Raw genomic sequence first — 14,589 nt, forward strand, 5'->3', positions numbered from 1 at the left:
AACTCCCCAGTGCATGAACACAGCCATTCTCTTGGCCTTCCCACTTCCCACTTCCCACTTAAACTTTAAAATAACGAAAAGCATTAAATCAAATATATATATTTTAAAAGAATATCTTACGAGGCTGGCAAATTCTGTGTGAAGTCTAGTCTGGTGCTGATCAAAGAGTAGATTCCCCACGTATACACGTTGGAATACCTTGGCATGTTTCTGATCCACCTTTGGACTCCACATAAAACTACCAACAGAATCTATACCAACACTTTGACCAAGCATTCAGTCATCTTCCCTGATATATCCCTTTACGTCTCCAATAATGCACCAATGAAACACTAAAAATTGACCATAATTTCTTTTCCAGCATGCTGTGAGGACCGAAAGGGTTTTTAAGAGCTTTTAAAATAGACTCTGAGCTGAAGGAAACAAACTGTTTGTTTCCTTCTCTGAACCTCAATAGTCTGACTGTCAACACCTAAGGAACAAACATAGTTTTGCCAAGTCTGGGTTTCTTCCTAATAACCTGGTAAGATAAGAACTGTCATGAAAGTAAAACCCATTTGCGAACCTTTCAGAATGCTGATTAACTCGGTCTGTTCATCCAAATATATTTATCAAGATAATGATTAAACATCAAATAAATCACAATGGACTTGTTCTCTAAATTGGCCAATCCATCCACTTATAACCAAGTTGAAGTTCAAGTTTATTGTCATAGGCATATATACACAGGTTATAAATGCCATGAAAAAACTGTTTGCAGCAGCAACACAGTACAAGATGAAGACAAACATCAGTTCACATAAACTTAAATTGACATAAATTATACATGTGCAAAATAAATAACAAAATAAACATAACATTAGAACAAAGTTTTTTAATTGCCCTTGTGCATATATGTACTTGTGTATATGAAAGTAAACATGACTTTGATCACTGGGAAGTGTGATGGTCAAAATTATCTGGAGTTAAAGTGTTAAATTGTTTAGAGTTGCCTATGGGTAAAGCTTACGAAACTGCAGATGGGTTGACCAACCATACAGATGGGAACAGACTCCTTCAGGTGATCATGAGAGTGAGTTGCATTCAGTGTCAGAGTTAGGTGGAAAGACATCTGACTCAGAACTGGAGAGAAATACAACTGAGGATTTAAGCTGTAAAAGGTCATTAGAATACAGAGATCAGTTGGGGAAGGTTATAATTGTAAAATCTTGGGTAGTTTTTTGTTGTACTTGAATTTTTATTACAGCTGTAGCATTTGCTGGGTCTTAAACATTCAAAAGAGCTATGGATTGACATGCTCTGAGTTTAAAGCCTTAAATTTTATGCACAGGTACAATGAGAAACTGTATGCATAGGTGCAATAAAAAGCTTACTTGCAGCATCATCACAGGCACATAGCATAACATAAGCAGCACTCACAAGAAAAAGAAATTAAACACATTATACACAATTTTTACAAGAGTTCTAAAAAAAAATTAGAACAAAAAAATTCATTTTAGTGCAAAGTGATCAGAGTAGTCATAGTGTTGCTAAACTGTTGTGATAATTAGGGTTATGCCAGTTGGTTCAAGAATGAAATGGTTGAAGGGAAGTAGCTATTCTTGAACCTGGTGGTGTGGGACTTCAGGCTTCTTTACTTCCTGTCCAATGTTAACTGCGCAAATATGGCATAGCCCAGATGGTGGGGATCTTTGTATGCTGCCTTCTTGAGGCAGTGCTTCCTGTAGATACTACTGTAGTTTTACCCCTTCTGAATGAGTTCAGGCCTAAGGCCTAACTTGAAGAAAAGCTACCTACAGAATGAAAGGATGATTACATTCAGGGATGACCAAGAGGCCAGAAGCAAAGGAGTTTGGATATTTCATGAGGGTTGGGGGAAAGTTTCAAAGTAAGGTGCAGCAAGACCATGGAGAAATGTGAAAAGAAGGATGCAAATTATTATTGATCAGTTCTTATGTGTCACTGTTAAATGAATAACATGTTAATGCATTACAGAAATCCCAATTTATTCTTTTACGTGTTTTATTCTTACATGAATACTGTTACGTTTTCTCATGATAAATCTTGTCTCTCTGTGGATATCATACTTAGACTGGTTAACAGGTGATTCTTAGCCTTTTACATCATGTATGTTGTCCACAGCAGACACTGGGAGGTGAGGAGGGAAATCCGTTGACCAAAATAATGACTGTGACAGTGAAGGCAGCTCTGAGCTGCAACTGGTGTTGAAGGTGATGTTTGAAGATATTCCACGAGGGCTTTGAGAGAACCCTCACTCCCACAATGTTAAAGGCAGCCGAATATCAGTACTGTATACAGATAGCACTTTCTGTGTCAAACCTATTGCTTAGCAGGCACTTGTCTGGCATTTCCACTGATCTATGGTTAACTTTATGGTCTTATAATGTTAATTGGATCACTCCCTGTCATATCTGAGAGCCTCATTAATAGCCTGAGGTGTGTGAGTAAAAGTTTAAATGGGACAGAAATGGAATCAGGTTCTTGATGCTGATATTTAAAAACAAGGCTTCTGTCTCCGTGAGTAACGGAGACCTACCTAAAGAGGAGCAGATTATTTACCTTTCTGATAAGGTGAATGTAATTGCAGTGCTGAGTAGACTGAAAGTTTCTCGGAGTTAAATTGCACCATGGTTACATTTATCATAGCTGTAGGTGTATCACAGTTAAAGGTAAAGATAAGATTTATGAATGAATGCAAACTCCAAAGGGAATGGAAGACACATTGGTGAAAACTACTCTGCTGAAATTGTTTGAGAATGTCTATGCAGCTGACGTCTGAGTAAATGGACTGCTTATCCAGTTGAAAACTCATAAAAGAAGCTGACAGAAGTTTTTACCCAAGCACAATAAGTGCACCATTTTACCAGATCTCATCGGAAGTTGTTTTCCTTCTGAAACTTACAACCATTATCAGTCTTTCGTTTCTTTTTCAGAGTAACTGTGTGTGGGTGGAAATTTGTCCTTTAAAACAGGAACTGTAACAGGCACATCCTAAATAATTACATATAAACTAGATTTCTAGTCACGTTGTGCACTAACTTAGGCTTTGAAAGTATGGTTTTATTTTTTCATTATTGTATGATTCTTCTGCTGTGCTAACTTAAACAATTCTTGCATTTGTTCTATAAAGCCAAAAGAGTAATTGGATTGCAGAATCCATATTCACAAAATAGTTACAGGAGTTAATGAATCAAATAAGAGAAACCCAGAAATTTGATTTGGCCTTGAAAGGACTGCAGTACAATTTCACCAGGATCTGATGCAAGCTTTCGACCCGAAACCTTGACAATTCCTTTCCCCCCCACAGATGCTGCTTGACCTGTTGAGCTCCCCCTGCAGATTGCTTTTGCTGCAGATTCCAGCGTTTCTTGCGTCCCCATGTTCATCAGAATTTTTCCAGGATTTTGTACAAGTCATTGGTGAGACTGCACTTGGAATATTGTGTACAGTTTTGGTCATCCTGTTATAGGAAAGATATCATTAAACAGAAAAGAGTGCAGAGAAGATTTACATGGATGCTGCCATGTCTCAAGCCTGAGTATTGGGAAAAGTTGGGCAGGCTAAGACTTTATTCCTTGGAGCATATCAGACTGAATGGTGACCATATAGAGAGGTGTATAAAATCACAAGGGGCATAGACAGGGTGAATGCATGTAGTCTTTTTCCCCAGGGAAGGGGAACTAAAAACTAGAGGGCATAGGTTTAAGGTAAGAGGTAAAAGCTTTAAAAGGGACTGAGGGGCAACTTCTACATGCAGAGGGTGGTATGTATAGGGAATGACCTACCAGAGGAAGTGGCTGAGGCAGGTACAATAACAATGTCCAAAAGACATTTGGATACGAGGGGTTTAGAGGGATTTGGACCAAATGCGGGCAAATGGGACTCGCTTGGTGGATACCATGGTCGACATGGATGAGTTGGGCCAAAGGGCCTGTTCCATGGTGTATTACTCTATGGTTGTATGATTCCAAATGTTGATAATGAGGAGAGATTACATAAACATGGCCCATTCCCAGGGATCAAGAATATTGAGGAATATCTGATTTGAGGCAGATAAAGAAAAACTTTTAGCACTGATTGTGGAGTCTTGGATAAGGGGACAAATTGTTGAAGTTAAAGCCAAGTCTTTCTGAGGATCAGTTGGGAAACATGTCTTTATACAAAGGACTATAGACTACTGATCTCTTGTTTAAAAAATATATTATTACAGAGTTTTCACGTCCATGAGGTAAGATGACTTGTTTTAATGTTTGACATGGATTTTATTTTTCAGTTTTTTTAACTTTTCCCACTGCTTCCAGTGCTCCATATTGCAAGCTGTATCCTACAATGGACCTTGGATACTGCTGGAGTGCTGTTAAATTCTACATGCAATAATTATAATAGAACACAGGAACCTCAAATGAGGCAGTTTGTTCTAACTCGAACAGAAAGGGACTTGCTACAGGTGATGCTTGCATTATACATGCAGAGCATCTTTGGGCATGCATGCACCAAGGTTTTAAAACAAAAAGCTACCAATAGATTAAAATGCTTGGGAGTTGTGCCAGAAAAAAATGGGGTCATTTGTTTAATGAATTGAAAGTGTGACCAGTGAAGCAAACAGGCTTTGCAGAAGTGGGGAAAGCTTGTGGATTCTGATCTGACAAAAGCAGTTTGGCAGGAACTGCATCAGTCGAAGAGGATGCAAATGGCTGCTCAAATTCATGCTGGTTACATTGGAAGCAACAGCATAAAGGACAGAGTGCACGAGTCTTTCAGTTCATATATAAAGCACATGAAAATGTTTTCTAGAACAAAGGATGTGGTAGAAATTGATGAATTGGTTAAAAAAAAATACACCTGCACAAAATAACGCTTTAGGGGACCACAATAAAGCCGTTCTTCCAACTGTAAAACATGCACTGTGTAAGCAAAAATTTTAATGCTATAGAAAGCAAAGGATGTTCCATTCAGAGATGTTGTACAAAAGTTGTGTGATCCTGTATTTCAATCCTGAAATATCAAAATCGGTGGTATAATTTCACAACCTTCAAGGTCTGTGAACCCAAGTTTGATCCTGACCTTGAATACTGTATGTGTGGTGTTTGCATATTCTCCTGATGACCAAATGGGTTTTGGCTGAATGCTCTAATTTCCCCCTGCATCCACGAGCTTAATTAGTTATAGTAAAGATGGCATAGGTAACTGAAAGTGTACGACAATAAGTGGCTGAGTACAGGAAAAGGGAACAACACTGTTGGGGTTTCAATGCTGGGAGCCAGCATAGATACAATAGTCTGAATGGCCACCTTCTCTGCCAGAATAACAGATCAATAAGTAAGAAAGTGTGAATTGCTACAGATTTCAGAATCAGAAGTCAGGCAATTATCACATTGAAGGGAATGAGGGAAATGGGGTCCCAGTAAGTTTAAAGAGAATGCAGGAAACAAAAACTGATGAATTTTAAGGGGGAATGGGAAACAGGACTCTGTGACTTTCTAGGGAGAATGGAAAGTATGGGAATCAGGCCCCAATATGTTAATGGGGAGTGTGGGCATCAGAGCCTCAGTGGGTTAAAAGATGTGTGGGAGTCACAGTGAGCCACGTTCTGAAACATTGGGATTTCCTAACAATTGGGTAATAGGTTATTGGTGTTTTATTGCAGACAGGAAATGGAGTTACCAATATCAGGGCTGATTATGGTATTCAATCAACATTGTATAAGGAAGTGAATCCAGAGTGGAAAGTGGGTTTTAGGATGGATGTTTCAAAATCACACTTAGACATATTGTTGGGAAAGTATGCAGAAATGTTCAAGGATATCTGAGAATTAGGACAGATCATAATGCCTATGATGTTGGAATGTAGGTACAAGACCAATCAACTTTTGCAAGCCTCAATCTGACAAATATATGCTGAAGGAGCAGCTGGACTAAATTTAGTTCAATTAGAATAAAGCAAGAGTTTGGGGTAAGATGAACCAGAGTGACTTGGCATCATCAAATGTGGGTAAAACTATAATGATGAGCAGAAGACATTGAATCAAGTAGTTAATGATGAACAGACCTGTAACATGAATATGTTAGAATGTGGAAATATTTGTATATTCATATATGGGACTTTATTCCTGCATAAAACTAACTCGTAGTGTTGTTATTATCGAAGATTTTTCAACCTACATTGGGCAAGATCAATGTCAATGGAATCACAATGATGTACTGAAGAAGAAAATCTTCAAACATTAGAAGTGTTTAGGTGACTATCCAAAAGAAACATAAATGCATTCAGAAAGAAGCAGCAGGTTATCCCAAGAATACGGAAGACACAAATGGATTGTAACCCATTAAAGAAAAATGGGGAAGCAATTGTTAAGGGAAGGAAACCTGATATATAGAAGAGTTGTGTGGTCATGAGTGTTCTCCAGAAGTTTTTTCAGTGAATAAATTGACGTAGGATTCCATTGAATCAAGAAGTGACACTTTTCTCAAGTCAAGATGAACAACAATGACAAACTATTTTCGAAAATCAGAGACTCAGAAAACCTGTAAATATTGTGAATGCTTTTTCTGAAAAAATCACACTGTGAAGTATGTAAGAGCAACTGACGTAATATAGACAGGCTGAGTGAATGGACAAAGGCATGACAATCTGGAAAAATATGACATCATCTGCTTTGTTAGAGGATAAAAATAGGAAGACAGAGTATAAGTGGTGAAAGATCGAAAAGTATTGGTGTTAGTGGTCAGAGGAATCTGGGTCTCTTTCTACACAAATCATTGTAAGTTAACATGCAGGGACAGTGGGGAATTGGGAAGGCAAATGGTATGTTGACTTTTATTACCAGAGGATTTGAGTAGAAAAGTAAAGGTATCATTCTGCAATTATGTAAGGCCCTGGTGAGACCACAACTGGAATATTGTGTCCAGGTTTAGTCTCCCTATCTAACGAAGTACATATTTACAAAAAGGAGAGTGCAATGAAGGTTCACCAGGTTGATTCCTGGATTAGGTGGAATATCCTATAAAATGAGATTAGGCACTGTAGCCTTAGCTCTCCAGTAGTGGATTGAATGGAAGGAGTCCTCATTGAAGCACATTGAATTCTTATGTGGTTTGGGAGAGTAGAAGTTTTCACTAGCTGGTGTGCTACAATAAAGAATCAGTCATTCAGGACTAAGATTGGGAGACATTTCTTCACCTGAAGGGAAGCTAATCCTTGGAATTCTTTACCCAAGGGTGACCTGAAGGTTCAGTTGCTGATATAAGATTAGTATAAAAAAGTGAAGCTCGGGTAAAAGCATGGTTTAATTGAATGGCTGAATAGGCATTAGGGGATGAATGACCAACCCTGACTTCTAGTTCTTTTGTCCTTGCATTCTGAGTATATGTGAAACATAAGTATATACCATGAAATCTTCTTAAACTGTTTACCGATGCTGGGCTTCAGATGCTCAGAGAGAGCCCTTTGATGAAACAGAGAAATTGACCTCGTATACCATGAGGAACTGCTTCTGCATGAGGAACTGCACTGGGAGTTAAAATTGCAGAAATGGTCTCAGAGCATGCATTACATGCCATTGAACACAACTCCCATGTCCAGTCATTTCCACGTGTCAGCTGTACAGAAAATCCAGATGGATAATCACGTGTATTAAGTCCCTACATTTCATTTCCAACCATTGTTACATAGAAATAGTATCATGTGGTGCAACTAAATGTGGCACCACATGATAGAATTTCTAACCCTTGTTCTGCATTCTAATGTGTCTCTTGCAATTAAGCAAATGGCGTTTTTTCTGCATGTTCAGTTACCTCTGTCAACTGTGTGACCATCTCTGCAGTATTGTAATTGCAATCCAGTTTTTGTTCTATTGCTGGCATTTTACCAAACAATATAACAGTTACTGCAGATAAAAGAACACATTAAATGAATAAAATTACTTTCCAAACCCATTTAGCTGTTTTGCACTGCCATTGCTATTTAAGCAGATTCGTCCAAATATTCTCACGAGTAGGTATATTTTCCCCCACAGTAACATGGTAACTGAAAGTTCCTGCAATTCGTGGCACATAAAATCAAACATGCTGTCCTTCCCTGTTCAGTTGAAAAGAGCTGTCACATGTATTTAACAAGGTCTCAACTTGCTTCAATGCTGGAGTAAATAGCCTTAAAGGAATTTGCAGACCAGAGAAGGAGAACAAAATTTAGTTTATGAAAATGAAAGCTTCATTGCAATAAGTGAAGAAATGTGTGGGCCCTAATGCTGGACAAAATAGCATAAAATTGTGGGCTTGTAAAGCTTTTTCAAAATCTTTACCATTCATTAGAGGATTAGGTGATTTTGATGAACCAGCTTTGTTGCTGCAAATAAAAACAGAAAATGCTGAAAATACTCAGGAAGAGAGGCAGCATCAGAGGAGAAAGAAACTGTGTTGGTATTTCAGGTTTTTTGAGTTTTCATCAAACTGCAAGGTTGTTTATACTTTGCACTTTTTAACTCCAATTTTTCTACATCCAGATTTAGAAATTTAAAGATGAATTTCAAATGGTTGATGAACTTAATATTATACATGTGTGTTCAAGCTACTAGATGATCAGAGCATGGGAACATAGATCAAAGTTTGCAAAGCTTATGTATTCTTGACTAATCCATACAATTTGGGGTCAAAAGACTGAATAATCTGCTGTGTAAATGTATGTTCAAAAGCAAAAAGCATGAAAGAAGTGGAAGAACTTGTATTTTCCTGACCCCAGTCCTTTACATACATACTTGGATTATTTGTGTTTTTAAAGGCTTTTCCCCCCTTTGATTTGCAGACCACAAAACATGTGGACCAGCTGAATTTCTCTGCCATGACCATGTGACCTGTATCTCACTGAACTGGCTCTGTGATGGTGAACCAGACTGTCCTGATGATTCAGATGAGTCACTTGATCAGTGTAAGTGAACCTCTAATCTTTATTTAAGCTGACTACAAGCTTCAATGACACTTAAAACAGGTTAATATTATTTTAGTCTCTTCTGTGATCCAGTACAGAAAATGTTGAGTATTTTCAAGATGTATCAGTATTAGATCAGCGTGGGACACTGAAATTTTGTCTCTGTTATAAATTTGATTATAGTTCTGTTAAAATGAAAGCTGCTTACAATTACGCAAAGAAAATGAGGTTTAAAATTGAAGACGAGAATACAAATTTTGCTTTTATTTACTTTCAAATTTTTACTACTGAATATAGCATACATCTGCTTTCTGGAGTCTGAAAATGGTTAATTTGTCCTATTGTGAATGGAGATTTTGAATATTTTGTACCCATATTAACTTACTGTATGGCAGCTGAATCCATACATTAGAAACTCTTCTTTATGTCTTAACTAATGGGATTAATAAAATTGAATATTATTGGATTTAGAAATGAGTAATAGTCATGTTCAAGTTTGAACCTAATCAATTTGACCTTAAAATATTAAACTTGTTAAGAGGTGGTTTGAATAGCAAGTTTGGAAAAAGTAAGTCATAGCCTGTATAAAGTGTGTTTTTGGGCTCTGAAAAGAAATGTAATTTTTAAATAAACTGGATGCCAATTCCAAAGACAATCTTGAACATAGGCAGCAAGATAAATCTTTAGCGTATCAAAATCGAAAAGCTTTGCTGAAAAGGCTATTAAATATTAAAATGGTATTAAAACACTATTGTGATTACATCGTGGTTACATAACTTTCTGTTTCCAATTGGCTCACTGGGTGAATACGTTCACAGTCAAGAACTGAATTTCTCTGACATTCCAAGAACATTTCCGTGCGAGCGTTATCTCATCCCTACTTAGAAAGGGAGAAAGATCGCCAATGCTTCCTACTCTTCATTTTCCAGAGACTTCCTGCTGGAAAATTCTTGTAGAAATTGGATAAACTGTGGCATCTCCCATGGCTGAGCAGATGACTAAGAATTATGTAGGCTCCAACATGAAAGATGGCCTCTTGGACAAAATAATAGAGAACAGCTGGGCACATTTGGAACTATGCCATATCTTGGTAATATCCATCTTTAGGGAAGAGCGAGATTTTTTTTTAAAGCAACAATACTGACTCTCTGATAATTAGACCAATGATGATGACATCCCTTTTATCTAACTCTCTCACAAACTGCCAGTATTTCCCCCACAAAATCCAAGCCACCAACTTGAAGAGAATATAGATCTTAGCCCTCATTAAACTCCCATTCTGTTAAGGGTAAAGGAATATATATTTTTGTCATTTTACAGCAGGTCTGCCTTTATTAAAGGGATGGCAATCTGTTACTTAAGTTACTGCAATTCCATTCAAATTCCATTCTTCAATTCCAATTCCATTTGAAGTTCCTCAAAAGAAAGCTCTCCTTGCCTCTCATTGAGCAAGGCTCAGATAATATTCACACATGGGCTGATAAGTAGCAACTAACATGAAAACAAAAAAGTCTCAGACAAAGGTGTTTAAAGAAATTGTGTAGCTACCCTTCATCAGTGATATTACCATCACAAAGTCCCAATCCATTGACATCTTGAGGGTTGACATAGTCCATAAACTTAATTGGACCTGCCAAGCGAATAGTTTGGTTATAGCAGGTCAGAGTCTGGGTATTTTGAGCCTTTTTCACTCTGCCACCAATATGATGGAATGCTCTCCATTTGCCCAGAAGAGTTCAGCTCCATCAGTAACCATCCAGACAAAGAAGCCTGCTTGTCTGGCACTCCATGAACATTTGCTCCCTCTGTGCACCACAACTGCATCTAGAAAATCTCCTGTAGTTATTCAACAAGACTGGATTAACAATATCTTGTAAACCTATGACCTCTAGCACCAAGAAGGACAATGATAGCTGGTAAATGGGAACTTCATCACCTGCACGTTACCCTCCAAGTTGCATTCCATTTTAACTTGGAAATATATTGTTCTTTAATTATTAGTAGGTCTAAATTGTGGAACTCTTAACTTGACAGTGTTGTAGGAACATCTTCCAGAAGGACCATAGTTGTATCAAACATAAAAGTTCCCCAGAGTTTTCCAAGCATTCATTTCATTGTTCATTAGGAAATTATTTACTTTGATATATTTTAAATGCACTTCTCACTAATTTCCATGCATGATCCTGGGTCCTTCATTAACAGCTTCCACTTAAGTAATAACATTTAATTATGCTTCCCTGTTTAGAATATAACTGGCTTGATGATGTGCTTTTCTTTATAGAGTTAAAGTAATTTTAATACTTTTTAAACCATTTTGCATCTTGACTCAGTATTCTTATCACCTTTTCAAATTGATTTTCATTCTGCTGAGCAAACTAAAGACCAAGACAATGTTACTGTAGCTTTTTAAAATAAGTTTTTCATCTTGAAGTGCTGATGGAGTGCTAATCCAGAATTCTTCAATTATTGGGCAAAGATGTGAATGGTCAGGATGTCTTTATGTACATATGACCAGATTATGGTCAATATGGTTATGCATATGAAGGACCCACATGGCAGGTATGAAATAATAAATTTGAAATAAAATAAATTGAAAAATAATGATTAGAAAATTGGGCAAAGTTAGCACAGGTTTATATAAGGAAAATCACATTTGACAAATCTGTTAGGATTTTTTTGGAAGTGCAAATTAGTTGATATTGTGTGTTTGGACTTGCAGAAACCTTTAAAGTGCCATACAAGAAACTACTAAACAAAGTGTGCACAATAATATACTGATGTGGATTAGTGTTTGGTTAATAGATAGAAAACTGAGAGAAGGAATACATGGTAGTTTATGGGTTGGGAGGCTGTTACCAGCTGAGTCCAATGTGGAGAGACTTGAGGGGGTTCTAGATAGGGGAAGTGAAAGGGTGAGGACATGGCAGACAATGTTGAAAGATATGAACTGATCCATTTCAGTTGAAAAATAGTAAGTCTGAGTATTTTCATATGGGGAGATTGAAAGGTGTTGGTATTCAGATTGACTTGGATGCCCCTGTACACAAATCACTGCAGATTAGCATGCAGATACAGCATATAATTAGGAAGGCAAACAGTAGGCTGCCCTTTATTGTCAGAAGATTTGAGTACAAGCGAAAAGATGCCTGGCTCCAATTAAACAGAGCCCTGGTGAGACTGCATCTGGAATGTTATGTTCAAGTCTAGTCTCCTTCCTAAGGAATGAAAAATTTGTGACAGATAGAATGCAGCAAAGGATCACCAGATTGCTTTCTGGAATGGCAGTTTTATTTTGTGAGGAAAGATTAAGCAAACTGAGTTTACCTTCTCTTAAGATTAGAAGAATGAGTTCATGAGGAAAGATATCAGAGACTTACAGGGCCTGACAGGAACAATGCAAGGATGATAATTCTCCTGGAATGGAATCTTGAACTGGGTTTCATAGTCACAAAACAGGAGGTCAGTCATTCTAAACCAAGATGAGGAGCAATTTCTTCACCCAGAGAGTAGTGAACCTTTGAAATTCTTTACCCAAGAGGGTCATGGAGAGTCAGTTACTGAGTGTATTGAAGCCAAGAGATGCAAGGTTAGTGCAGTGAAATGGCTTTGAAGGGATAAATGGACTATGCTTGCTTCTATTCCTTGCAAATAACTTACTAATCATCTTGCTCTTTTCTGCTGTTTTAAAAAAAGAAAGGATATTGAGCCATGTAGGGGGCTATCTTTGGGCAGACAGTTCAAGAGGTGAATATTAAGGCATGATTTCAAAGAAGAAAATGAAGAACAAATGTACAAGGATTTAGGAAAGATCTTCCGGAAGTTTAGACATGGAGATAAGTCAGTGATGTCGGAGCAATTGCAATTGAAGCTATACACGAGGCCAGGATTGAAGAAGCACCAAAATCTTAGAGCTGAGAGGATTATAGAGAAAAGGATGGCCATGATGATAGAAGGTTTGGAAAATAAAATAAGTTAAAATTTAAGGTACTCAACAACCAATGCTCAAAGATGAGAGATTGGGACTTGGGTTACTGGCACCAACATTTGGATTGACCTCTGGATTGAACACAGGGATGACCGACGTGGATGGGATTTTCATTAGAAGAACTCTACTCATTGTTAGAGACAGGCACTTAAAGTGACATTTTTGGTGATGCTATGGGCTTATTGTTGAAAGCTCACCTCCATATTGAATATGCTACCAAAGTTGCCAACAGCCTGAATCACCCTCATGCTGCTGTTCAGATAAGGCTGGAGTATATTGTGGAACCTGAAAGCAAGGGTTTTGGCCTTCACTATGCTTAGTTGGAGGAAATCTCCATTCATTCAATACTGGAAGTTGGATGAGCAGTCTGAAAAATTAGAGTGCACTGATCAAGAAAGATGCTGACAAGGTAGAGCTGGGTGGCACCAGCTTGCACATGGAATTAGACAAGCTGCAGCTGCTTGATGTAGGAGCTAGTGGACCCTGCCGTGGGGTGCATGGTGACCACTGCTGCAGTAAGTGCTGGAGGAACTTCAGCTCAGAATTGATGAGCTGGAGTTGCAGCTTCAAACACTGCGAAGCATCAGGGAGGGAGAGAGTTATGTAGATACTGTGCATCAGGAGACAGTCACCCTGCACCCCCCCCCCAACCCCCCTTAGAGCAGGTACTTCTAGGGTCCAGGAAGCAGAAGGGTGACTGTCAGGGGAGAGAAAAAGAAAGGGAACAGGCAGATAGTGCAGAGGACCCTGGAGGCTGTTCCCCTCAATAACAGGTTTTCTGGTTTGGAGGCTGTTGAGGGGGATGACCTACAAGGATCAAGCAGCAGTAGCCAGGTCTCTGGAACTGGTCCTGGTCCTGCTGCTCAGGAGGGAAAGGAGGAGAAGAGGAGGGCAGTAGTGATAGGGGACTCGATAGTCGGGAATAGATAGGAGATTCTGTGGCAATGAGGATGAATCCCGGATGGTATGTTGCTTCCCAGGTGCCAGGGTCTGGGATGTCTCTGATCGGGTCCACAGTATTCTTGAGCAGGAGGGAGAACAGCCAGAAGTCGTGGTACATGTTGGTACCAACGACTTAGGTAGAAGAGGGATGAGGTCCTGAAAAGTGAGCTTAGGGAGCTAGGCAGAAGGCTGAAGAACAGGACCTCAAGGATAGCGATCTCAGGATTGTTTCCAGTGCCACGTGATAGTGAAGGTAGGAATAGGAGGAGATAGCAGATGAATGCATGGCTGAGGAGTTGGTGCAGGAGGGAAGGTTTTAGATTTTTGTATCATTGGGTTCTCTTCTGGGGAAGGTGGGACCTGTACAGAGAGGACGGGTTACACCTGAACCCGAGGGGGGCTGATATCCTTGCAGGCAGGTTTGCCACGGCGGTTCGGGAGGGTTTAAACTAGTTTGCGAGGTGGATGGGAAGCAGAAGGGTAGGTCAGAGGAAGAAGTGGATGTGAAAAAGTCAGATCTAACATGTAGAGAGGCTTTGAGGAAGGAGAAACAGAGTACAGGGTATAAAAGTAGAAAGGTGGATGGGCTAAAGTGCATTCACTTAAATGCAAGAAGTATCAGGAATAAGGGTGCTGAACTGAGATCTTGGATAAGTACATGGGACTATGATATTGTGGCTCTTGCAGAGACTTGGCTATCACCAGTGCAGGAATGGGTA

General features: G+C 38.8%; 1 protein-coding gene across 1 annotated transcript in view; it reads left to right on the plus strand.

Moving 5' to 3' along the window:
* Nucleotides 1–14,589, plus strand: part of LOC127583300 (low-density lipoprotein receptor-related protein 1-like) — a 1,307,163-nt gene that overhangs the window by 237,640 nt on the left and 1,054,934 nt on the right. The window contains exon 2 of the mRNA XM_052039177.1: nt 8,821–8,943. Within this exon, the coding sequence (XP_051895137.1) occupies nt 8,821–8,943 (123 nt within the window). The remainder of the gene's footprint in view (nt 1–8,820; nt 8,944–14,589) is intronic.

This window comes from Pristis pectinata, chromosome 1 (genome assembly GCF_009764475.1).
Source record: "Pristis pectinata isolate sPriPec2 chromosome 1, sPriPec2.1.pri, whole genome shotgun sequence".
In the NCBI taxonomy this organism is placed as follows: domain Eukaryota; kingdom Metazoa; phylum Chordata; class Chondrichthyes; order Rhinopristiformes; family Pristidae; genus Pristis; species Pristis pectinata.